A 27,697-nucleotide genomic window follows, 5' to 3' on the forward strand; every position below is an offset into this window, starting at 1 on the left:
CCTGGAATTTATTCTCTCCTCACTAATCTTAAGATTTCATCTTCCGCTGATAACACTGGCTTAAATAAAACAATTCTAAAAAATATTGCCCCAAGCATCTTCCCAATACTGTCCTCCTTATTTTCACAATCACTATCAACAGGCGTTATCCCTCACGATTGGAAGGTGGCTAAGGTAGTGCCATTTTTTAAGTCTGGGGATCGTTCTTCACCGCTTAACTATCGACCAATTTCTTTAACAAGTAACATTTGTAAATTAATCGAACATATTATACATTCCCAGGTCATTAACTACCTTGAAGAACATAACCTCATATTTAAGCAACAGCACGGTTTTCGCAGAGGCTATTCATGTGACACTCAGCTCGCTGGTTTTATTCACGACATACATTCATCAATAGACACCGGATTTCAAGTAGATGCCGTTTTCCTAGATTATTCAAAAGCATTCGACCGTGTCCCTCATCGTCGACTTATTCACAAACTTACACAGCTGAACATTGACTCTACTGTTGTCACATGGATAAAAGACTTTCTAACAGGATGCAATTTACATCGGTTAACAATCACAACTCATCTCTAGTCCCCGTAACATCTGGTGTACCACAGGGAAGTGTACTTGGGCCACTACTTTTTCTAATTTATATTAATGATCTACCAGACGGCATCAAATCCAATATCAGACTATTTGCTGATGATTGCGTCATATATCATAATATTCACTCTAACTATGATCACGACATTCTACAATCTGACCTAAACGCAATAAACGTATGGTGTTCAACTTGGCTAATGCCTCTAAATCTTACAAAAACTAAATTCATGTCTCTTACTAATCAGGTGCCCCGAACATCAACATCTTACATCTTAAACAACAGCCTTGTTGATCAAGTTTCCAGCTACTAATATCTTGGCGTACACTTAACCCCTAACTTGACATGGAATAATCACATTAACCATATCCTCGCTTCTGCAAACCGTTCCCTTGGTTTCCTTAAACATAACCTCAAACATGCTCCCGTACACTTACGCAAATTGGCATACACAACACTAATACGCCCTAAAATAGAGTACGCGTCAGCCATATGGGATCCCCATCAGGCATACCTAATAACCGACTTAGAAGCCCTGCAGAACCGTGCTGTATGCTTCATCTTATTCACGAGAAACCAGTGTAACAGCATTAAAAAATTGCGCCGAGCTTGAAGCCTTGTCACTTCGCCGTAATGTATCTCGTTTAACACTATTCCATAAGCTTTACTATCACGTATCTCTTCATAACGATTTCATGTGTGAACCCTCAGCCATCTTTCCGCGTCGGGATCATTCTTGCAAAGTAAAAAGCATAATGTGTCATTCCCTCGCATTTGGTCAGTCATTTATACCTCGCACCGCGAAAGAATGGAATAATCTGCCATCACACATTGTCACCGAAACAAATGCCTCAAAATTTACAGACGCTCTACGCAGTACCATGAATACATAATATATCACGTCTGACTCTCTGATTTGTAAACATTTTTTTTTCTTTTTTTAATGCGCCGTTAACCAAAGCTTCCACAACAGTGTCACATTTTGTACAAATCATTTAGAGTTGCTGTACTGATAACTATCATTATTTTTTGTGTTTGTACGTTGATGCACTGTAATTAATTTTTTCCCAGTTTTGTTTTTCCATTGTAATTACTTTTACGCACTGTTCACCTCACCTATGTAACATTTACCCTATGTAATACCCTCCCTATAGGGCCTTTAGGGTTATTGTGAAATAAATAAATAAAATTATGTCAAATAGTAGAAATGGTTTGCCGAGAGGCAAGAACTCTTGGTCAGAACCTTGGTAGGTGCCACAGCCCACTAACTCACCAGACGCGAATCGTTCTGATTCGAAATAAAGTTTTCTGTCACTCACTCGCCAAGAAACTTGCACTTGTGACGTTTGCCTGTCTATTTATGGTCATTGAATAGTTTTACTCAGATGAAGTAACCACTTTGCCAGTCCTACACATACAAACTCATTAAAGAGCAAGAACTACTATATTTAAGGCCCCGTTGCCACTTTAGTTGAGAGTTCACTTGTGGAACTCTGAAAATATGTAAGGTCTTACAATAATGCAATACTGTCAAGACAAGGAAGCTTAGACGGTACTCATAAAATGCCCATAGCTCACAATATCACTGAAGTGTGCAATACAAAAACGAAGCAGAGTAACAGAAATACTAGCAAGACATATTTGCACACGAAGACTGGTGCCCATTTAAATGACCAAAAATGTTGCAAACTTATTGCGAATTTCAGCACCAATTAAAAATTTTCTTCCACGAAATGTACAATTTTATTCTAAACAAAGGTAATTACTGTCTTGGGGTTAAGAGCAATGCACAAAATTACTGAAGTTCCTTTTCTGTCTTGTCCATAAAAACATTTAACATAACAGGAATGGTGTTGCATTGAGCGACTCTGATCCTGGGCCAGTGGAGCTACGAGAAATGTGACAACTTGCCTAGTTAGAAGTAGCTAGGTTGTTAAAGGGACCGTGAAACCATTTTGACATTTTTCTACAAACATAGCAAGTTGTTAGGGTTAAGTCCTTCCAATCATTAAGTGACACATTTAAGCACTCCGCATAATGTGTGTAATTTATTATAAGGTGTTAGAAATGTACATCGCTACCGATTGCACCAGCACCTCTCCAGAGTTTTCAGCCGCCCCATCACCATCTGCATAGTATGATATCAGTCGGGAGAGCTATCTGATTGGCTACATACATTGCATCATTGATAATTTTTCTAACCTTATGGTGTTCAAATGTTCGTAACAGCTTGAATGTTGGTGAATTTGTTTCTATAAAAGTGAGTGACAGTAAGAGAATACACAACAACAATTTCTCACTACACTCAAGCACTCTCGGCACACAGCAACTGCCACATGCTGGTGTTACATTGTGCTCTGTGCTGATGCGAGCTGTGCGGTCAGTATGGGTCTCAGTGTGGATGTTTTGCACTTGGTTTCAGCAATACTAGCTCTGTATTTTGCTGGTTGAGCTACGCACCATCAGGTGGCTGCACCGTGCAGGATGCTTACGTTTATGCCTCCGCTCATGTGTCAAAACGCCCAGCTCACTTGTGTTTACCTGAACACCAGACATGCTTGGTGCTGCGACAGAATGCTCACAACGCACGCTGCTTGGATAGCTCTCACTGGGGAAACAGAGAGAGAGATTGTGAAGAGGAAGAGGTGCTATTATCTGCAACCCTCTAGGGAGCACGGCTCAGTGCATTGGGATGGGGGAGTGGGGACAAAAAGTAGTGACGGCAAGGCGGCTGGTGGAGTGGTTGGAGAGGCTTTGCATGCTGGCTCCACAACACCAAAAGTAGATGACATGACGTCACATAGTGACATGGAGCGCCGATTGCACCCGCCATGGTGGCTTAGCGACTACGGTGTTGTGCTGATAAGCACAAGGTTGCAGGATCAAATCCAGCGATATTTCCATGGGGGCGAAATGCAAAAATGCCCAAGTCCTGTGCATTGATATTAAAGATCCCCTGGTGGTCATACTTAATCTGGAGTCCCTCACTACGACGTGCCTCACAATAAAATCATTGTATTGGCATGTAAAACCTTAGAATTCAATTGAATTCAGCCCCGGTCGCTCGGCAAACGAGTTGGAGAGGTAAAGCATTGCTAGGGAGGAGGGTAACTTGTAATCATCCGTAGCTCCCTTAATGCAAGACACTTCTCTTAAATTGCGGTGGGAATGTTTTAGTACCTGTATACTACGTTTAATGTTGCCACTCACCCATTTGGCAACATTAATGTATAAACCCCATGCAAGCATTCTTGTGTGCAACAGCAACAAGTGACAATGGAGATGGCTGTCGCATACGCTCGTCGCCTACAAATTGCGCCCTATCTGGGCGACGACTTTGAGCGATGTCTTCCCGGCATTGCCGCTATGAGGGCAGTCAATACGTGCCGAAACTGGCGTGACGCATACTTTAATTTAAGTTGATGTGTTTTACTGCAAGGAGCAGCGTAAAATATTTCTGAAGGCGTTGCAGTAGATTCCTATTCTTGCACGTATCAAAATTTGGTTGTTTGCTCATTCCGTGCGACAATCAGTAGTACTTGACTGATTAACAGTCCGTTTCACGCTTAGGGGAAAACTCGGAGTGCATGCATCGCGATGCGGCAAACGCTTGAGTCAGGCGGCGGCAGCAGCTCGCGCAGGCACAGGTGCTCGTGGGGCAGGGTCTTGTTCTGCATCGTCTGCTACGGTGGCGCACGCTGGCCAAATTGTCGGGAAGCATGTTACTGTCAGTCGCAGTGCGCGGATTTCATCGTTACTGCGTGAAATGAGCGGAATTCTTTACTAAGCGTTGTGTGACGCCCACTGATACGCCTTGAAGGTAAGTTCATCGCTGAATGGTGCAGGGCAATCATAGACGATGTACTGATTTCATACGTTCTTGACAGCCCATTCCCGGAAGATGACTATATATTCCAACACAATAGGGCGCCGATCCACACTGCTCGTGTTGTGCAAGAACTGCTCGAAGAGCACGCCGTCACTCTCCTGGAGTGGCTGTCCCAATACCCGGGAGTCAACATCATTTAAAATGGCTAGGGCTCATTGAAAGTATCACTGGCGCACCATCCTCTCTATCAGTGTTCCGAGGATAGGCTTTGGGCCACCATCGTCAGTGACTGAGACGAGCTGCGAATGAACACATCGCTGGCCAAGTCACTCTACACTTCACTGCATACCAGGACGAGCGCTGTCATCGCTGCCGCTGGGGACATGGCGAGATACTAAGTGAAGTTTGGAGCTTGACAAGTCCAATTCACCGCTGGCGGGCAGGGTCTGTCTGGTGTAGTGAACGATTGCCGAGAAAAATCTCTTGCAGCTCATTGTCTTAACCTAAAACATTCCTTTATTCGTATCCATTTGTTTCATCGTGTTTGACCCCCATAGTTATCATTGTCGAGTGCTTCGTTTTCCTTTCAAGTCAAATAAAGACTTAGCATGTTGAGCGCACGTCTTGGTGCGTCTTGTCGCTGTGTGTTACGGTAGCACACACAGTGAAAAAATATACGTGCACGCACTCAGTACCCCGGCTTTTCGAAAGAAGAAACGAAGTATGCTACAAAAAGAAGTTTGTGGAACTCCATTATTGCCAATGAAAGCTCAGAGTTTGGCATCGCACAATGTTTAGTAAAAGATATTGGCTCAGTTCCCGCAGTAACAAAGAAATTGGTGCACTGCCCTTGACAATAGCACGCTTCCCGACAATGCGGCCAGCGTGTGCTGCCGTAGCAGACAACGCAAATCTCGACTCCGTCCCTCAAGTGTCTGCGTCTGCGCCTGCGCAAGCAGCTGCTGCCGCCGCCCGACTCCAACGCTCGCTGCATCGCGATGCAATGCATTTCGAGTTTTCCCCTAAGTGTGAAACAGACTGTCCATCCAGTTCCAGCTTTGCGCTATTGGCTAGTCGCGTATAGCACTTCTGGGCGATGAATCTAGACTCTGTTCCATACATAGCAGTCAACACTGGGGAGGCTAGAGACTTCTTGAAGTGGCTTCGTTCGCACTTGGATATAGTTCAATGTTTTTTTACCGCAATTGTGCACAACTGTTTTTTATATAGGCTCAGTATTAAATGAAACAAGTTTCAATCCTTAGAAACAAACACACTGAGGCATATGGCTGCTAATGCGTTGTTTTCAGGGTGTCTACCAAGTTGACATTTCCACATTCCCTGAGTTTTCCAGGTTTTCCCTGCGCACCTTTGCGAAATTCCCTGAATGAGCCAGAACTTTGTTTTATGTCAAGACAGGGTGACACCGCGTTGCCCCATGCTGTCACTCTCTAGTAAGCATGGTGAAACAAAAAATGACTTAATCCAGTTTGAATAGTAAGGAGTAATATCTATATTATTTAAAAAGAAAACAGAAGGAAGGTGTTAGTAAAATGCACAGCGAAAGAAATGGTAAAGCCCATTCCAAATTGAGTCGAACATTTTCAAATACAAATGAAAAGGAGATGCATACATAAGTAAATATTTTTTAATATCAGCTATTTCTATCAACTGATAGCAAGCTCATCTGTATGAGGTCCTGAACTTTGTCACAACTAAGGTTCTCTCTCAGCAGCTGGGAAGTCAACCTCAACTGTCCTGACATACTCTCAGCCCGTACACAACATCTCAGCGTTGGGTTTCACTGCTTAAACAATTTATTTTGGTTTCAATAAGGGACGCCTGTGTCTCAGCGTCAGCCAACACTTAGTTTTTTTAGCTCAAGCTCCTTCAAAAAGGCGGCGGCCCCCTTCTTTCCCGTTAATTCCTCAGTGCGTCGGTCCTTTCTATTCTCATCCTCCTTCTACCACGCTTTCACCACATGGATCATCTGAAGCATCCTCTTGGTCAGTTGTACAGTCAACATTTGATTTTTCGGACTTCCGAGGGGCCACAAAAAAAATTGAAAAAAAAAAAAACGGGCAGTCTGAAAAAAATTAATGCATGTCTTTAACTGCCTTTAAGGGCTAAATTACCACAGGCACGTCTGAAAAAGCTCTGAAGGCCTGCCAGTACGCTTATTAGGCATATCAGGGCTTGTATTGTGACAGGAGACGGGGTGCACGGATGTGTAATTAAGGAATACATACTGTTTCCCGTGACAATTGCCCCCTTCCCACGCTTGTTATGCTTCACCGCCTAACACTATTGGACTGAGGCGAAGCTAACTTTCGGAGACTGGCATTACGCAACGCGTTGTGCTCTGCGAGCTTCAAAGCCAATCGCGGGGATTACAAAAGCGGAGTCGGTGCCTTTGGTGATAGCGGCGAATTCTTCCAATGAAAAACACGGCACCGCACTGCAAGAAGCTTAATAGCGAACATAGAAGCAGCTAGGCCTAACGTTGCCGCGGTGGTGGTTACGGCTGCCAGCGGATCTACCTGCGATAGTGCCGGTTCGAGGCGGCGAGATAATCAAAATAGCGGCGGAGGGGGCTTTGATTAATGCCATTTCAGACCTGCAGTCAGGGCAATATACATTGACTATATGGAGTACGTGGTGGTGCCGCAAAACCGTGCAAATTATCGGGCATGTCCGAAAAATCGGGCGTCTAGAAAATCGGTCGTTAACTACTCTGGCAATACATCGTGCCAATGACATGGCGTCAATGACGATTCGTTGCGATTCCTCTGTTACTGGAGCCAGCATTAACACGACTTTCGTTCCCTTTCAATAAAGTTACAGCTAACTTTCCCTGATAGAAGCACAAATTCCCTGAGTTTTCCCCGAGGTTTTCCAGACTGTTCAAATTCCCTGAGAATTCCCGGTTTTCCCGGTTGGTAGACACCCTGGTTTTAGATCATTTTAATTTTTTTTTATTCTTTCGGGTTTTTGTATTTGCAACCCGTCGCGAGGAGCCTCAGGTGTATGCTCGCGCGAGCGAACGCTTATGGCGCCCAGCGAAGCATTGACGGAACGCGCGGAGTGACAACTTTTCATAGCCGATCTTCTAGCGTAGCTTCCACAATGTTGACAGCTATGTGTGGAAGGAATTATAGATTTCCAGAACCGAGCGACAATAACGAGCGATCTGTTCGCGTGACGGCCCGTTTCGTCGCTCAAAGCCGTCGCGCACAATATGCGACGCGTGAAGGAACGCTACTGTGGTTAGGCCACTATACATCCACACCTGGACCAAACGCCACTGAACACGACACTTTTATATCAGCTAGCTCTCGAAGAAGTTGAAATTTATTGTAATTGAAAGTTTTGAAATTTATTGAAAGTTGAAATTTATCACCAAGTGTCGTTCTGGCAATTACATCTACATGCTCAGAGTGGACCAGAGGTACATACTCCCGTCGCGTTTCACTCCTGTAAGATCCTGATTGGGCTGGCTCTTAACGAATAACTTGAAGTTATGGATTGCAAGAGCATACCTCGCACGCGTACACAACTTCAGCTCCGTGCTTTGCTGCCATCATTGCCAAAAGACCAGAACCTGTGCCGATGTCCAGAACTATCGCCCTTGCTCCATGTGCATGGACCGTATCAATAGCTTCACATAACGCGAGACGGTACTTTAGGTTCTGCAAAACAAAGCATGACAATAAGCTTGACAGTAAGTAATCACGAAGTGCAAAATCACGTGCGGAAATTATGAAAACTGCGTGTTACTCGTTCTTCGTCGTGGAGCATGTCGCCAAACGCAATCCTGAAAGACGATCGAAACGCAGCATTATTCACATCACATAGTGCTGCCCAAATGATAATAGCCCACCAATATAACACGTCAAAACGAGTACAAATAAGGAGGGTAAGTTCCTTCCTCTTTTTTGCCCTCGTCTTAACGTGCTGTCAAGTTCAATTCATGCCAAAACATTAGCCCAGCAAGAGGCTCTCGCATCATACCTCGCGACACCTTGGTAGTGATCATATTCCTTGTGAAAATAGGCGAATTGGCGTTTACCCGTTATGGGGTGATATTCTAATACCGCATTCTCCATTTCACCTGGAATCAATTGCCTCTCTTAAAACAATACTGCGCCTTTGGAGCGTCTCTGCAACATGCGTCGCGCACGCGTCGATCCCATCAATCGTTGGAACGCCGCGAACGCTGTGCAGATTCAGATTCCCACATGCGCCTGTAAACGGGACTGACGCGACGCTTAGCAGCAAAACATAGAAAAATAAAAGTCAAAGTGCCATGACATTTTTTTCGATTTTTTAAAACCACTTCCGGCGGATACTATTTGCACAAGCATAGCCTTCAAGATTAGTTTTGCTTACTCAGGAAGAGTTGTTTCTGTGACGTGAATTCGGACATCACTTATAACTCCAACTGTTGCTTATTAGACCAACGCAGTTAAAGTTAATAATTGTGTTAATATTAACTACTAGGTACGGCTATCACGGTGATGTAAGTGTCTTTCTGATAGGAGGCTATGCTAAAACCGCTAAAACTTACATAAATAAAATTGCAACAACAGTAGTAAATAAAAAAAAATAAGTCTGCTAAACGTGAATAATATGAAGTTTTAAAAAACCATATCTTAAAAAGTAATGCTAGCGCTCGAGTATAATTTTTATTTCAATTTTAAATGACAGCTGGCGCCATCTACAACGCCACTGTAATGGTTGTAATGTGCGCGTTCCCGCGAATTATCTGTCGCGCCAATGTGTGGCTTGTTGAAGGAGTTTAGGTTGACGGTTTGACGATCGCCTTGATTTGACTTCGACATGGGCCCACAGAACACCAATGGAGCGTTAATTTGAACATCAGTGTTCGATGTCACACGATTTCTCCGAGGATGGTACGCTGTGCATTGTGTCTTTACGTTTTTGCGTTTTCGCATTGGTGGCGTTAAGTTTTGACTGCGTGACTGTTGACATTGTCATTACGTTGATCTCTATTTTGGTATTATAGCGGCATAAAATACGCAGTGTAAGCGAAGTTGTAAATGACGCAGAACGTAGCGCGATAATTTGTGGCCACGTTTGTTTCTCTGTGCGCTTGCAAGAGTTAAAGCGTACGATTCAAAAGTACTTATGGTTCCAGAATTCTGTGTGGAAGGTCGCGAGTAAAGTTCTTAGAAGTGATTTTTAAGGCTTTGACAAATGTGGCCAATTAGGCCATGAGGTAACTGCGCTGCTGTGGTTGCATTTTGGATGCGAAGTGTTTGACATTCTGTTCTGACGATTGCAGCCAAGGGATTACATACGCAATAATTTCTTTGCTGCATCACGTCACGACTCTACCGGTGTGTCAGCTCCTCGTTCCGTGCCTTTATTTTACTATTATTATTATGGAAACTATCGCAACTTTTTTTAGTCAAGCATTTGGTTCTGAACAGGCATGAGCCCGATACCCGAATTACTTGATTTATTATGATAAGTGTTATCCAATTCCTAGTCGTACGTTTTTTTTTTTTTTTTTAGCGCTTGTAAACATATAGTGATTCAAACATGTTAACGGCACAATGCGTCCTTTCATATTGTACTGTACTACATACCTCGCTAAAAAAAAAACGAAAAAAAAATGTTCGCAGAGTGTGGTCTTGCTGCAGTTTGCTTAGCAATCGCCCATGTCCACTACTCTCACTTTCGTTTTGCACTAGATGGAACGCTTCGCGCAAGTTGCCCACATCAACAAGACCAACTTTATTCTTTAGCAACATTCTAGCAACTCTACTGATAGAAAGCGTCGTTGTACAAAGTTACGGTGCCAGTTTTAGCTGTCTAGCCTAAGCTAAACGAGTTGAGCTTCTGGTGTACAACCATGAACTTTCTTTAGTTTGTAATACACATAGAATAAAGCTCAAGCGCCTGTAAAATAATGCGATCCTAAACAATTTGTATGGTACACTTCAAAACGGCAAATGTATGTTCAGTAATCTTAGGTCGCATGGTAAGAATTCAGCCCTAAACCAAAGTTTCACTGCAAAACATCGCGACATACTGTTTTTCACAACTTTCTGTGCCAATTGCAAATTTTAATTCCTACTTAAAATGTGAACAGTATCCAAGTCATGGTCTTCTTGTTTCCACCAAAACCTCGTAAAACGTTCTGAGCAGTTGTCGATCCCTTTAAAGCAGTGCTTCATTTTGAAGTAACTGCCGCACTGCTAAAAAGTAAATATATTGCCGCGGAGAGCTCTTCACATGCCAGTTACGAGCACTCTCGTGGGGTACCCTTCCAAGCGTCTCATCACTAAAGCCCCTAGGCATTACTCATAGCATCGCCTTAGAAGAACACCAGCAACGCCTTGTGCATGGCGATCCAGCGTGTCTCCCGTGCACGCACACACGGCAGCGCGCGAGTCTCCTGTCCAATGAGAAGTAACGCGTGGCTCCTGGCCTTCGTGGGTGCATGCAAGTGTGTTCGGTGTGGAGACGCGGTTGACAGTTGAATAGGCTCCTGTTAACTCTTCTTGTAAATTGTGTGAATGCTTAGTATTGAGTTTCCGGGCACAAGTTTGCCCATAATAAAGCACTTTGTTTAGTGTGCTTCATTGAAGAGTGCTACATTTCTTGTGGAGGTGCGGGATATGATCGGAAGTCCCCAGTCTGTAAGAGAACGGAGCCACGACCCTCAGCGATTGGAACCCAGAGAACTAACTCCAGTACACTAGCACACAAGCTGCCGCATCCAAAGAGACCCGCCCAAGTTCGGACCGCTTCCTGTTGCTGCAGCAGTGCAAGCAACAGTTACCAGTGACGGTGCAACCGTGACCAGCCCAGTGGCATCGTCCCAGCTCATCGTGTGCTCACCACGCACGCCTGAGTCCTTCCACGGCGATATGTTGGAAGATGTGGAAGGCTGGTTAGAGCACTTCGAGCGAATAGCAGATTTCAGCGACTGGGACGAAGCACAGAAGCTTCGCAACATGTACTTCGCGTTGGAAGAGTCAGCGAGGACATAGTACGTCAATCATGAAGCGGCGCTATCTTCATGGGAAGAATTTTGGCGACAGTTTCTTGCCACTTATACTAGCACTGATCGGCGAGAGAAGACAGAGCATGCTCTGCAAGCCAGAAACCAGCGCCCTAACGAGTGTCGGCATGTACATCGAGGACATGTCCAGTCTCTTCAAGCGTGCTGATCCAATCATGACTGAAGAGAAGAAATTACGCTATCTGATGCATGGCGTTAAGCAGGAGCTGTTTGCAGGACTCGTCCGCAACCCACCACACAGTGTTGCCGAGTTTTGGACCGATGCGACGACCATAGAGAAGACACTGCAGCAGCATGCCCATCACAACAATTGGGATGTCACCAGCGCACCAGCCGATCTACTGTCGGCAGGCCCAGGCAGTAACACCAAAGCGCTAAGAGAACTGGTGCGATCAATCATAAAGGAGGAACTTCAAAAGCTGCAGCTATTGAAAGCCACGGCGCCAGTTTCAAATCTCGCCGCCGTCATTCGGGATGAAGTTTGCCACGCCATTCTGCAGGCAGGACGTGAGGAACCGCCTGTGCATCGTGAACAACCACCACCGATGCGTCGCGTGCCGACGTACGCTCATAGGTTATGCCAACCGACCGGGCATAGTGCTCCATTAGTGACCCCTAGCAGCTGCCAGCTGACTCTGCGCAGTGGACCTCTCCTAGCAGAGCTGAAGCCACGAAAAAGCGATGTGTGGCGTGCACCCGACGTGACGCCACTCTGTTTCCACTGCGGAGAAGCTGGACACCTTTACAGAATGTGCCCATATCGCAGAGCAGGTCTTTGCGGCTTTACAATAAATGCACCGTGTCCCCGTAATGGTGAAAGACCCATCGAAATTCAGGACTACTTGACCAGACAACAGGACCCGGCTGCTAGATACCAACACTAGTCACGTTCACCAGCGTCTACACGCTACCGATCACCGAGTCCACGGCCATCCTCGTTTTCACCAAGGCGTCGTTCACTGAGTCCACGTCAGGAAAACTGAAGCAAGCAACCTGTGGAGGTGAGGTCACTGACGTTTGAAAAAGCCAAGATCCTTTGTCAAGTTTACCAAGCAACCGCAATGAACAGAAACAGATGAATAAGATAAGTAAACAGAGAATTTCTGCAGACTTGCGCATTAACATAGGCGGTCATGAATTGCGTGCATTAGCTGACACAGGTGCTGATCATTCCGTTGTAAGATATGCACTGATCAAGGAATTAAAAAAAGGTTTGATGTCGTGGAGTGGACCCCAGATACGTATGGCTGGTGGGCACATCATTAAACCCCTGGGTAGATGTACAGCGAGAACCGGAATTCAAGGTTTTTCTTACATCGCTGGTTTTTTCGTACTACCAGAATGTTCGAAGGATGTAGTACTCGGAATGGACTTTCTTCTAGCAAATGATGGCATAATCGACCTGCAGAATTCTAGAGTGTCATTTTCTACGAAGCAGTCTATAGACAGGCAAGTGTCGGAGGAGCCAAAACATGTTGCTTTACTGTTTACCGATGATCACACAACCGTGCCACCACGATGCAGCATGCTGGTTCGCACCAGAAACGTAACATTCGATGACTCGGAAGGTATAGTGGACGCCAACGTCGAGCTACTCTTGAAGAAAAGTATTTGCATAGCACGAGGAATTGTTCAACTACGCGATGGGTGTGCTGATGTATTGCTGACGAACTTCGGAAGCAAATTTCAGCATGTCACAAAGAACACAGCCATCGCCTTTCTGCACAGCGTTACTGAAGTCACAGATGTATGTAGCTTAGCGTCAAGGCCCCCTGCTGTGCATACTACGCATGACACCGTGACATCAGTTGTGATCAACCCAAGTCTGTCCCCAGCCCAGAAAGAAGTGATGGAGGACCTTGTAAATGACTTCGCAGAATGTTCCTCCACCTCGTCAAAGGTACGGTGCACACCGATCGTTAAACACCGTATAATAACAGACGAAGCGACCAGGCCAGTATACCAACATCCATACCGAGTGTCACCAGTTGAACGAGAGGCCACAAAGAGTCGGGTGCAAGATATGCTTCAGGACGATGCTTTCAGATATCAAACAGCCCATTGGCGTCGCCCGTAGTCCTTGTGAGAAAAAAAGGACAATGCATTGAGATTGTGTGTTGATTACCGGAAATTGAACAGTGTGACCAAGCCTGATGTGTGCCCCCTGCCACGCATTGATGACACGTTGGATCGGCTACGACACGCAGAAATTTTCTCTTCATTATATCTAAAGAGCAGGTATTGGCAAATTGAAGCAGATGAAAGAGACTGTGAAAAAACTGCTTTCGTAACTCCAGATGGCCTGCATGAGTTCAAAGCGCTTCCACTCGGCCTCTCATGTGTGCCGGCGACATTCCAGCGCATGATGGACAGTGTCCTCTCGGGTCTCAAATGGCAGTTGCTTAGTTTAGCCTAGACGATGTAGTGGTATTTTCTGCAGCATTCGACTAACATTTACTGAGGCTGCGTTTAGTGGTCCAACCCATCCGCTCGGCAGGCCTAACCATTAAACCAGAAAAGTGCCAGTTTGGATTCCACGAACTTGGTTTACTGGGTCACGTAATTAGCGCGCAAGGTATTGGTCCGGATCCCGACAAGACTGCTGCAGTTGCATGATTTCCAAAGCCGACAAGCAAGAAGACAATACTATGATTTTTGGGGCTGTTCACTTATTACAGGCGATTTGTAGAAAACTTCTCAAAAATTGCCGAACCTCTAACGAAACTTAATAAAAAAGAAGTACCCTTCATGTGGCATACTGAACAAGAGGTTGCATTTAATTAATTAAAGGAATGATTGCAAGCTCCACCAATCCTTGCCCACTTCGACGACACAGCGGGCACAGAAGTCCACACAGATGCAAGCAATCTCGGCCTAGGTGCGGTTCTAGTTCATTGGCAAAATGGGAAAGAGAAAGTCATAGCGTATGCTAGCCCCACTCTCTTGAAAGCTGAAACAAATTACTCTGTGGCACAAAAGGAGTGTTTGGCTGTCACATGGGCCATCGGCAAGTTCTGACCATACCTCTATGGCAGGCCATTCCGTGCAGTCAGCGATCACCATTCTCTTTGCTGGCTGACAAACCTAAAGGACCCATCTGGACGACTTGCGAGGTGGAGCCTCAGGCTCCAAGAATACGACATTGCTGTTGTATACAGGTCTGGAAGAAATCATAATGCTGACTGCTTGTCCCGCTCACCAGTGGAGTCTACTCCTTCAGAAGACTTCCTGTTCCTCATGGCGATGATAGCTTCAGAAATCGCCGAGCGTCAACAGCGCCGACACAGAATTGCTCCCACTCATCAAGCACCTCAAAGGATACGACGTCCAAGTCCCACGTATGTTTGTGAGAGGTTTATTGTCATTTTACCACCGAGATAATGCGCTCTACAAGAGAAACTTTGAACACAACCAGAAAAAATTATTTCTCGTCGTACTGTCAGCCATGCGACAGGAAATTTTGGAAGCTTGCCATGATGAACCATTGTCAGGTCACTTAGGTGTCAGCCGGATGTTCACCAGAATTCGTCTCAGATACTTCTGGCCTAAATTGTTAGCATCGGTGCAGCATTACGTGAAGACATGTTGCGAATGTCAAAGGTGCAAAACACCACCCGTAAAACCGGCCGGCCTTCTCCAACCCATAGACCCACCTTAGACTCCATTTCAACAAGTTGGAATGGATCTTCTTGGACCTTTCCCAACATCATCGTCTAGGAAGAGATGGATCGTAGTAGCGACGGATTATTTAACATGATATGCTGAAACTGGCTGCCTTGAGCGAGGAACGGCAGTTGAAGTTGCTTGTTTCTTCGTTTGTATCATAGCACTGCGACATGGTGCACCAATGGTCATGATTACCGATCGAGGAGCGGCCTTCACAGCTAATTTGATGCAGTATTTGATGAAGATGACTCACACCAGTCACAGGAAAAGCACTGCACACCATCCCCAAACAAACGGCCTGACGGAACGTCTAAACCCAACCCTGGCCGATATGCTGTCCATGTATGTCGACCTCGAACATAAGATGTGGGACGCAATCTTGCCTTATGCCACTTTTGCCTCTAATACGGCTGTACAGGAGACAACTCAAGTCACTCCATTTCAACTGGTCTATGGCTGCACAGTAACAACCACACTGGATGCTATGTTGCCAGTAGATGACAACAACTCGTATGACGTCGACGACGTCCTACAACGAGCTGAAGAAGCCTGGCAGTTGGCACAGTTCCGCATATGCCAGCAACAATGTAGGTATGCAAGCTACTACAACCTGCGCCGCAGAGAAGTTCAGTACCACCCAGGCGCCAAAGTGTGGGTATGGACTCCAGGGTGTCATCGCGGACTATGTGAAAAACTCCTTCGCCGATACGTTGAACCTTACGAAGTTATTCGCCGAGTAGGTGACCTGAATTACGAAGTCATCCCTCATGAACAAGAGGGATCAAAGCGGCACAACCATGCAGAGGTCATACCTGTAGTCCGCATGAAGCCTTACTACGACAGGCAATGAAAACGCGTCTATAGATCAATTTATTTCACAGGCATCGGGACGATGCGTTTTCGGAAGGGGACTAATGCCACAGAGAACTCTCCACATGCCAGTTATGAGCACTCTCGTGAGGTACCCTTTCGCTAAAGCCCTTAGGCATTACTCATAGCATCATCATTAGAAGAGCGCCAGCAACGCCTCGCGCATGGCGATCCAGCGCGTGTCTCCTGTGTACGCGCGCATGGCAGCGCCCGAGTCTCCCGTCCAATGAGAAGTCACGGTGTGGCTCCTGGCCTTCGCGGGCATGTGCAGTGTGTTCAGCGTGGAGACGAGGTTGACTGTTGAATAGGCTCTTGTTAACTCTTCTTGTAAATTGTGAGAATGCTTAGTACTGAGTTTCCAGGCACAAGTTCGCCCATAATAAACCAGTTTGTTTAGTGTGCTTCATTGAAGAGTGCTCCAATATTGTCTTACTGTTCTTGAGTTTCCTCTAGAATAAGTGAGGTGCATTCATCTTTAAGTGCATCTATTTTTAAATAAATGGCCTTTTGGCCTTGGTTTTGAGAGAATGAAAGGCCAGTCACAGTACAACTGCATGGTCACACAGCAGTGTGTTCTGGAGGCACTGGGCAATTGATATCATTCATAGCAACAGCATATGAACCACTTAGTAGCAATTAGCAATAGTTAAGATGACTACATTTGAAGCTAGATAAAGGAAACTTTATATTGAACATGTGAAATGTATTCCGTTTCATTCCTTCTGCCACACGCCTGTGAGACAGGAGCAGTTTCTATTTCTTTTTTACCAAACTTTATTCTGTGGCTCTTTTATAACAATATGTGATGTACTTTTGCATTCTATAAACAAATACATAAAATGAGTATCTCAAGAAGGTTACCTAAACTATTTTTAAATGTTTGGCAATTAAAAAGAGAAAAATGTATGTGCGTGCAGAACTGCAGATGATGATCCGCTGAGCAAGCAGCAGGAAAAGAAAGCTGGAAAAAGTCTTCGGGGATACTACACTAGACTCGTTGTTGACAGCTTGGTGCAGGTCGTGCGGACATGTTTTCCAAACGCTGATGGGAATAACCACAAGCCTTCGAACTCGCATGAAACTGCACCCTTCATTGACGAAAGAGTACAAAAAAGACACCACCGCAAACACGCCGTTGAAACGTTAACCGGCACTGTATTATATACTTCAGCAGACAAAGCAGCCTTGTCTCAGAAGAAAGAAAACACTTTTCCCCAGAAAATGGCAGAGATGGTCACCCTAGATCTTCAGCCTTACAGCTTTGTAGAGAACTGAGGGTTCAAAGCACTTATGAAAGCAGCTGTACTGGGCTACAGTCCGATCTCGAACAAAATTGTCATGCTTGCTCATCATGCCTGAACGATGACACAAAAGCGGTAGGATATGAGCTGCGAAAGGCATGAAGACAGAGCAAATACTCTCGCTTTTACGAATAATAGCTGGAAGTTATATTCCAGTGAGGGCTTTTTTAAAAAAGCCTTGCGTGTCATTTGCTTATGGTGAAGTTCGAGGTGAAAAAGTTCACTTCAAACACTTGACATATGCCGGACAGTTCACACGGCTGTGAACACTGCCACCTCATTGGAGCAGCCATTGCATCTAGAAGATACCAAATGACTGTGAGAGCTACATTGTGACGGGCAACGGCCACAGTAACCGAGCGGCTGCCAGGAGGCTGCCACGGCTCCAGCGAGCCTGTTTCGCGTACACACTGCAGCTGGCGATCAACAAGGTGAAAGCAATTGTAGGACACTAAAAGCATATCACTAGTGCATAGAAAAGAGTGAACGATCTGCAGAGGCAGCCGAAGAAAGACGTGCTCCATGTTGTGCAGAATGTTGACACAAGATGCTCCGAAGGCTTCTTGAACTCATTCCATCACACTTAAGCTAACCACTTCAGACACAAGCATAGATGCCTTTAAATCTGTAAAGTGGAGAGATGTGGTAGAGTTTGTAGAGGCAGTGGAGCCCTTATTTCACTCACTTGTGATCTTGGGGCTGAAAACTACCGCTCATTGTCATTTGAAATTCCAATTATTTTAGGAATGCTGCATTGCCTCAAAGGTTGCAAAGGCAAGTCGGGGTATGCTGACAATTTCGCAAAATTTAGCCCTGGCCCTTTTCTGTTTCAAAGTGGAGTTGCAGTCTTGCGCACGTTTTCGGCACCGCACTGACGCCGAGCTACCAGTAGAGTTCCAACGCGGTACACGGCACAAGCGTTTGCAACAGCGCATGTCCAAGCACTTGTCAACTCACCGGAGTGTGAATATGGCGAAGTGGCCAGCCTGGCCATGTTTCTTGATCCGCGCTTTAAAGCCACAGTTATCAGGCTTCTGGTCAGATGATCTGGCTGAAAGATGTGACAAGGGAGCTCTAGGCAGCTGATGTGGAACCCAGTGGGGGGTCTGCCGTGCCAGCGCTTCCTTCCAGTCCACTGGTGGCATCCAGTGTATGGAGCACTTTTGACGTTCTAGTGATGACAGAAAAAGATACAGTTGGTATCTGCCCCTGAGAGGGAAGTTAAAAGACTTATGTGGAAAAGCCTCTTTTGGGCAGGGGCAAGAATTGTTGCGTGCAGTGGCACTCCATTGGCCGCTTCAAGTACCCGCATTTAAGCACACTCACCCAGAAGTACTTGGCCATCCTTGACACCTCAGTTGCAAGTAAAAGGGTCTTTTCTACTCACGGAAACATTGTCACATCGCATAGAGACAGCTTACTTTCTGAACATGTCGAGCAGTTAATTTTTTTGCATGATAATTTGTAATGAGTAGATTACCTGTAGTGAGTGTGTCCTTAACCTGCTGCAGCCCAGCAAAATACAATTTCATTAAATTATTTTAAAAGGGTAGTAAAAACTGTTGTTACCTCTCGTTTTGCAACTTCTTAATACTACACACATATTGAATATTCAGACAGATTTTTGTGTTATTTGTGTTTGAAAATTTCAATATCCACACACCCCTATCCACTGGGTAGAGACAAGCAGAACAAGAGGCAAGAAGTGAAGAAGTCAGGTACAGAAAAGGAAAAAAGTCGGCATGCAAAGCAGCTGAATGTGGAGAAAGAAGTAAAGTGAACAGAATGGGACCAGGGGTGAAATCTTTTAGCGGTTAGGAAAGCAAACGGTTCACTTAGCTTCATGTGATTGTTCAGAATTGTACTTGTGTCACCGGCTGTCAGAGACCACGGGGTGGCACTGCAAGTTATGAATACATTATGCATCTGTCAATCATTTTCAAAGTGAACCCATCGGCTAAGAGAAGAACCAACAAATAGGTAGTTTGCTTTGCATTCGGTTGCTTTGGCTCGGCTGTTGGCTTGCGACCCTGGCTGTGTGTGCCTCAAAGACACATGGGCGTCGCATGCATGTGCATTGGTTGCTTCGGAGGCTATCGTTTACCTTTGTCGTTTGCTCGGCATTGCTTTTTCGGTATCGACGATGGCTGGAAGAGTGTTATGCGTTCGAAGAGATGACGAAAAATTATTTGCACCACCATTGTTGGCTTTCTAAGCAGACCTTTTGCATGCTATGCTACGAATTGGAGGAGATGGGGGTATATGCGTACCAGTGGCCCTTCCATGAAGAAAAAGGAATTGTGCACTGCAGTTGCTCACCACCGGCCTGCAGCTTCCAGAGGTCTGTTGAAAGTGAAGCAATAATTGGAATGGCCTAGATCTCTGTTGCCGACACTGTCCATGAAGCTGCTCTCGCAATTACTGTGTTGACTGGTAGAAGGGTTGGGTCCGTGTCAAGGAGGTGTTTGCATGGTGAGATCGAATTCCCCTTGCTATTGCTAGCGTCCATAGCTCCCAGATTGCCATTCAGCAGCCCAAAGGGTTGAATCTAGGCAGCTCCAGTGCTTGCATTGTTCGGCTGATAACACTACAGAGTCTGGGCGGGAAGAGTGGGAAGATCTCCTATTTGGCTGCCTAGTTCTCTTGTTCTGCTCTTGATCTCTTATTTCTGCTCTAGTTCGAGAGTGCCATGCTTTCCTTCTGAATGTCACAGTACAGCGCGTTCCGTCAGCACCATGCTTTTCGATTTTACTTCGTGCAGGCAATGCGGAGCCCGCATATTGTAATGTTCGATTTCATATTTCATTGTTTCTGTCACGTGACATGACGCAAGGCAGATCGCAGAGATAACGGCAGTGCCGAGGTGAGTCATGTTCAAGCCGATGACATAGGGCAAAAAAGGAAGGAAAGTTGAGATGGGCAGTTAGTAAATAAAGCTGGTCCTAAAAGCCAGTACACGGTTCTGCTGCACTCGCTACTTAGTGCTGGCAGTGCATGCCTGGTGCATGCATCATGCAAGCTCCTGGTAGCAGATGACATGGCGCTGTGCTCAGCCAACTTGTTTACGCTTGCAATACCACCTGTCAGCCGAGAATAAAAGAAAATGACATTAATAAATTAAAGCACTGCGTGAACGCCCGGCACCACATGCTTATGCTTTAAAACTTGCCAGATAATAGTAAATTTATATCTTAGATTTAATCATCAAGCAGACACAATTTGCAGTTCTTTGAAAAGCACACAATATGATGACGCGCACTTCAGAGGTGGCACCCTATCGTGTATTGGCCGCGTCCTCCCCTTCTTCCACCTCGGGCTAGTGACACAAGTGGCGAAGTGAACCATTCGCTTTTCGAACTCTTGTAAGATTCCGCCCCAGAGGGTGCATTGAGCGAGGAGCGTTGAGCTATAGAAAAATGAAATTGCTGGTAAATGAAAATTAAAGAAGTGTGCTACACAAGTAAAAAAATTCTGGCAGATCCCACCTCACAATGACTGTCAGTGGTAATGCATTAGCACTGAATAAATATACAGAAAAAGCTCATTCATTCACAACTCATTAATCCAAATTTAGGATAATTCAATGTAGCCGCTGGGGTCCATCCAACAATGTATTGAAAGCAATATGTAATGCATCCCACTAACTTGCACTGAAATCCACTCCGGCATCGATAATTTAAGCTCCGTGCCATTGTGGATGGGGAATGTGCTAGTGCGTGGGAGCACCTGATTCATTCTGAAAAACCAGCTCAACAAGTGCGAACAATCTCACCATCCCTTGTATCGAAGTCTCTTACCGAAGTTTTTGGTCCAGGTTATGAGGCGTCGAGGATGGATAGCGGTGACCTCTGCTTGGAGCTCCGCGATCAGAAGAAATTTGAGAAACTGCCTAAACTAGTATCATTTGGAGAGACCCAAGTAGTAGTAACCCCGCACCGCACGATGAATACCACCCGCGGCATTGTTTTGGACGATGATTTGCTGGGGCTCACTAAGGCTGAACTCTTGGAGGGCTTCAGTGAACAGAATGTTATAAATGTCAAAAGAATTAAGATGAAGCGAGATGGCAAAGAAATCCAAACCAAACACTTGATAATCACCTTCGGTTCAAGTGTTGTGCCCTAGTCAATCAAGGCAGGGTACATCAAGCTCCGTGTTAGGCCATATGTGCCCAACCTCCTCAGATGTTTCAAATTCCAACATTTCGGCCACAGTTTGCAGAGCTGCCAAGACCGCCAAACCTGTGCGAAATGCAGTGCCCGTGAACATACCTCTGAATCTTGCGAGAACACTCTCCATTGTGTAAACTATGATGGGGAGCATGCCGCGTACTCGCGGTCGTGCCCATCCTGGAAAAAAGAAAAGGAAATTGTTACAATCAAAGTGAAGGAAAACATAAGTTTCAAGGAGGCACGCAGGCGGATTTCATACCTGCCCAAGAACACCTTTGCCGATGTGACGCGTCAGGGGGCAGTGACACAACAGCTTCTGGTGGCTGTCCGACCCACAAGCAGTGAGTCGGCAGTTACACCACCTGCCCCCGTGGCGGTTGCAGCTAGCGCTGCTCTGCCAACCCAGAAGGGGCCATCCACCTCCGGGCAGGTGGCCTCAAAGGTCTCGTCTAACGTGCCGAGGCCTTCACGTCAAACAAAGCGCTCGGAAGAGCATGTGTCCAGCGCCTCGCAAGAGTCAATAGATACAACAACCAACCAGATGGCGCCACCAGCGCCTAAGGAACGGTGAGCCTCTCTCAACCGCTCCAAAAAAGACAAAACTCCCATCACGGCACCTGCAAAGGGCCCGTGAACAAACATCACTCTCTTAAGCACATGGCACCAAACATTTATTATTGCCACCTGGTGTTTCGAGCCAGCGAACAGTTAGCATTGCGTGCCCAGCAAAAAGGCGAAGACGACGAAGTCAGAGATCCCGCGCCAGCTGGAGAACCATCGCTTAGTGTCTGGCATTTTTCATGCCTGGCTGCTCGTACTGTTACTTACTCTTGCCTTAGTGCGTGACAAATTGGTGGAGGTGCTGGGTAATCTAATCTATGCACCAAACCCCTCCGAGCAGCAGGAGCTCCAGCCCCGTACCAGTGGTTACGCCTGTACACCGCGCCAGCAGAAGGATCCGTGGACATGCCCCTAAGTTAGGACTCCTCCCAGAGAAAATGGCAGCTCCAACCACCCCAACTGGTATGGAAGACATAACGCCGATTCATTGTACGCTACTCAATCCACGAACCCCGAATCCCTTCCACGGCGCCATACATGAAGATGTTGAAGATTGGCTGGTGCACTATGAACGTGTTGCCGCATTCAACAAGTGAGATGATGTAGAGAAACTGAAAAACGTATATTTCAGCCTTAATGATGGTGCACACGTTTGGTATGAGAACCGTGCAGATGCCCTACCTTCATGGGCAGAATTCAAACGCCGGATTTTTTAGACGTATGCAAGCCCTGATTGCCGAGAGCGAGCTGAGCGTGATCTCCAGTCCTGTATGCAAATGCCGAACGAAGATGTCGCAATGTATGTCGAGGACATGATGCGTCTCTTTCGACGAGCTAACCCCAGCATGTCGGAAGAAAAGAAGGTGCAGTACCTGATGCGCGGAGTGAAAGAGCAGCTGTTCGACGGTTTCGTGCGCAGTCCTCCCAAGACTGTCAGAATTTCTTTCCGAGGCTGTCGCCATGGAACAGACGCTTCGCCAACGGAGCACCATCATACGAACGCCAAGTGAACGCTGCCTCACCTACGGACTTCTTTGGAACTCTCGGGGGCCACATTGATTTCTTTCGAGAGCTCATTCGTTCCGTAACCTGCAAAGAACTCCAGAAACTGTCGGTACCCTCACAGATGACGCTAAACTCCTTGTCCAGTGTTCTCCGTGACGAAATCCAGCGAGCACTAAGAGAACCACCCTTCAACACAGAAGTGTGACTGCTAAGAACTGACAGCTCCCGTATGTCGTATTCGCAAGCTTTGAGGCAACCGGCCCCACCTCCCTCCCCGCTTCGCACCGCGTGCCCGGCAATGCGACAGCCCGTCTAAGCAGCCTCGTATTACCAGGACCACCGACAGGCCCCAAAGAAATCAGACGTGTGGCGGGCACCTGATTGCCGTCCCCTTTGCTTTCACTGTGGCGAAGCTGGACACGTCTACTGACAGTGCTCCTATCAAGAGCTCGGACTGCGCGGATTTTCAGCAAACTCGCCGCGACCTAGTTTCGGCCAGCGTCCTCCTGAAATTGAACAATACGTTGCCCAGCAGTGCAGTTCCCCATCAGCTCTACACCAGTCACACTCCCCTTCGCCGCGGCAGTTTTCTCCGACTCGCTGTATGTATTCGAGCATGGTGCGGGGTCGGTCGCCCAGCCCGCGCCGGGAAAACTAACCACAGCGGCCTTCGGGGGCGAGGCCGCTCAGTCTGGACGTGCGTAAGGACCCCTACTGACACGTACGCGGACCGACAATACATCAACGACGACAATCCCTGCTGATTACAGAAGAATTTTTTTGGACATTCCTGTACTGCTCGACGGTCGTGAATTGACTGCTTTAGTGGACACTGGAGTGGATTTTTGTATAATCAGCGAAAAACTGGCCACCCTTCTGAAGAAAGTGACGATGCCTTGGAATCAAACGCCAGTTCGTACAGCTGGCGGGCACATCGTCACACCACTCAGCATGTGCACGGCATGAATACAGATTCGCGGCTCTACGTTTGTTGCCAGCTTGAGCATTCTCCCTCGGTGCTCTCGAGACCTAATCATCGGCATAGACTTTCTCAGGAAGCACGGAGCTATCATTGACATTCGGCAACATCTCGTCACTTTCTCGACAAAGAGCACCGCAGCGACGACCAACACAATCCACCCTCAAGCATCTCTTCGTGTCATCGACGACGCTGTCACGTTACCACCACGTGCAAGTGCCGTGGTTCAGGTGGCACGTGACAGACTCTTACACGGTGAAGCGGTCGCAGAAAGCAATCACTCTCTCCTGCTTTCTCAAGGTGTTTGCATAGCCAGAAGCCTTATTGATCTCCGTGATGGCCACTGTGAGGTTCTTGTCACCAACTTCAGCTACGAACACTGGCACCTTTTCCCCGGTACTGTCATCGCCTACGCTGACCCGATCGCCAATGTCACTGACTGTTTTGTTTCCGAGGCAATCGACACTGCTGAAGCACTTATACGCAACGCCAACATTAGTCCAACGCTTCCTGAAGAGAACAAACAACCCCTACCTGAGCTGTTGCTCGAGTTCCACTCTTGCTTTGCACGGTCGTTGAAGATACGTCAAACGTCGATAACGAAACACCGTATCATCACCTATGACGACGTGCCCCCCATACAGCAACAGCCTTATCGTGTTTCCCCGATCGAACGAAGTGCGATTCAAACGCAGGTGAAGGAAATGCTTCAAGACGGCGTAATACAGCCTTCATGCAGTCCCTGGTCATTGCCAGTCATTCTTGTTAAAAAGAAAGACGTCACGCTTCGGTTTTGTGTTGCCTACCGGAAGCTAAACAATGTCGCAAAGAAAGACGTGTACCCGTCGCCTCATGTTGACGATTCTCTGGATAGGCTGAGACGCGTGAAGTATTTCTCCTCTATCGATCTGAAAAGTGGCTACTGGCAAATTGAAGTAGATGAGCGTGACCGCGAGAAAACTGCTTTCGTGACTCCAGACGCCCTTTTTGAATTTAGACTACTCCCTTTCGGCCTCTGTTCCGCGCCAGCCACATTCCAGCGAATGATGGATACAGTTCTCACTGACCTCAAATGGAAAAGCTGCCTCGTCTATCTCGATGATGTCGTTATCTTTTCGGAAGCTTTTGAGCAGCACCTTCGACTCCTTCGGAATGTACTCGAAGCCATTCGATCAGCTGACCTTACACTCAAGCCAGAAAAATGCCATTTCGGTTACGAGGAACTGAAGTTCCTTGGTCATGTCGTGAGCGCGGCAGGTGTTTGGCCCGATCCCGAGAAGACTGCTGCCATAGCTGCTTTTTTCACTCAAACCGACAAGAAAAGTGTCCAACGGTTTTTGGGCTTGTGTGAATATTATCGACACTTCATTGAAAATTCTTTGAAGATTGCAGAGCCGCTATTTCGCCTTACACGTGACGCCATGCCATTCCTCTGGATGGATGAAGAACAGACTGCCTTTGCGGAGCTACAACGTCCATTGTCTTCTCCTCCGTGCTTGGTCATTTTGATGAGGATGCTGACACAGAAGTATGCACTGACGCCAGCATGATCGATCTCGGAGCTATCCTGGTGCAACGGCAAGACGGGACTGAACGAGTTATCGCCTACGCGAGCCGCACTTTGTCACGTGCAGAGTCCAATTATTCCACCACAGAGAAGGAGTGCCTCGCGGTTATTTGGGCTACTACAAAGTTTAGGCCGTATCTCTACGGGCGGCCATTTAATGTTGTGACCGATCGTCACGCTTTGTGCTGGTTGACCAACCTCCGAGACCCTTCTGGACGATTGGCACGTTGGAGTCTGCAACTCCAGAAATTTAACATCATCATCGTATACAAGTCAAGCAGGAAACATGAAGCTGCTGACACGCTATCAAGAGCACCTGTTGAATCTCAGAATCCTGACGAGGAAGATGACAGTGCCTTCCTGGGAGCCCTCAGCAGGCCAGACCCGCTCGCTAAACAACGATCGCAGACTGAGTCAAGGCCCATCATCGATCACTTAGAAGGTGGCATGGCATCCATTCCTCTCCCACTTTCGCGACGGTTGTCGTCATTTTGCCTACGAGAGGGCATCTTATACAAAAGAAACACAGGTGCCGGCGACAAACCACCTCTTCTAGTAGTGCCTCAAGCCCTTTGCGACGATATCCTATTAGCCTGCCACGACGGGCTGACATCTGGTCACTTGGGCTACTCAAGGACTCTGGACAGGGTATGGCAACTTTACTACTGGCCTAGACTGACTGCTTGCGTCAAACGCTATGTGAAAGGATGCCATGAATGCCAGCGCCGAAAGTCACCACCCTTCAAGCCTGCAGGCCTTCTACAACCCATCGACCCTCCGCGTACGCCGGTTGATCAAATTGGAATGGACCTTCTTGGACCATTTCCCTTGTCTTCCTCCGGCAATAAGTGGATAATTGTTGCAACTGATTACTTGACGCGTTACGCTGAGGCGAAGGCACTACCACGCGGGACAGCATCTGAAGTTGCCCAGTTTTTTATGCATCACATTGTGCTTCGGCATGGCGCACCATCATTCATCATCACTGACCGAGGGACAGCATTTACGGCGAAGCTTCTGGACGACGTCTTCAAGCTGAGTTACACGAGTCATTGAAAGACCACTGCATACCAACCTCGGACTAACGGCTTGACAGAAAGACTAAACGAAACACTGGCAGACATGCTCTTTATGTACGTGGATGTGCAGCACAACACGTGGGACGAAATCCTGCCATATGTAATGTTTGCATACAACACTGCTATGCAGGAAACTACACGATTCACGTCGTTTTGCCTTGTTTATGGTCGAGATGTTCAAACTATGCTAGACACCATGATTCCGTATGGAGACATCGATCGGCTCAACCAGTTAGCTCCTGACATCGAGAAGTACATTCAGCGTGCCGAGGAAGCATGTCAACTGGCCCGTGTCCACATAAGACAGCAGCAGTGTACAGATGCAATAAGGTACAATCTTCACCATCGACAAGTTACCTATCAGTCTGGTGACCAAGTTTGGGTTTGGACCCCCATTAGATGGCGCGGCCTCACCGAGAAACTCCTGTGCAAGTACTTCGGACCACACAGAGTACTAAGGCGTGTAAGCGACATGAACTATGAAGTGATTCCAGACGGAGATCTACCATCGCCCAAGCGCCGTTTACCACGCGCAGAAACTGTACATGGCGTCCGCCTCAAGCCATATATTATACGGTGATGTTAAGTGTACTGGTGAAACAAACTTTTGTTTTTTGCTGTCGTCGCATCGTCCTCCAAGGAACTGCCAAGCGTTTTTTCTTTTTTGTTCCCGACGACGTAACCCATTTTTTGCCTCGTGTGCATGCCCGTATGTGTGCCAGTGCGTTTCCCCCCCCCCTTTTTTTTGTCTTGCCTAATTTGCATACTTTCCGTGTACATCTTGTGTTTGAGCATCGAGTCGATGCTTCATTGGGAGGGGGAATAACGCCACCTGGTGTTTCGAGCCAGTGAACAGTCAGCATCGCGTGCCCAGCAAAACGGCGAAGAAGACGACTAAGTCAAAGATCCCGCGCCAGCTGGAGAACCGTCGCTTAGTGTCTGGCATTTTTCGTGCCTGGCTGCTCATTCTGTTACTTACTCTTGCCTTAGCGCGTGACATTATAATGGAGAAACAAATACTA

General features: G+C 46.8%; 1 protein-coding gene across 13 annotated transcripts in view; it reads right to left on the minus strand.

Moving 5' to 3' along the window:
* The window catches only part of LOC135915887 (protein arginine N-methyltransferase 7-like), a 143,401-nt gene that overhangs the window by 87,595 nt on the left and 28,109 nt on the right, over positions 1–27,697 (minus strand). For 6 of the 13 annotated variants that reach the window (XM_070528600.1, XM_070528599.1, XM_070528595.1 and 3 more), the window contains 3 exons: positions 18,270–18,483; positions 8,199–8,235; positions 7,961–8,110 (listed from right to left, as the gene is read on the minus strand). In XM_070528600.1, coding sequence (XP_070384701.1) covers positions 7,961–8,110; positions 8,199–8,235; positions 18,270–18,457 — 375 coding nt within the window. In that variant the 5' untranslated portion in view covers positions 18,458–18,483. Of the gene's footprint in view, positions 1–7,960; positions 8,111–8,198; positions 8,236–8,432; positions 8,700–18,269; positions 18,484–21,109; positions 21,326–21,412; positions 21,524–21,583; positions 21,662–21,743; positions 22,102–27,697 lie in introns of those variants that run through there. The other 7 variants (XM_070528604.1, XM_070528593.1, XM_070528605.1 and 4 more) reach the window with 6 other exon arrangements.

Source organism: Dermacentor albipictus, unplaced genomic scaffold, assembly GCF_038994185.2.
Source record: "Dermacentor albipictus isolate Rhodes 1998 colony unplaced genomic scaffold, USDA_Dalb.pri_finalv2 scaffold_13, whole genome shotgun sequence".
Classification (NCBI taxonomy): domain Eukaryota; kingdom Metazoa; phylum Arthropoda; class Arachnida; order Ixodida; family Ixodidae; genus Dermacentor; species Dermacentor albipictus.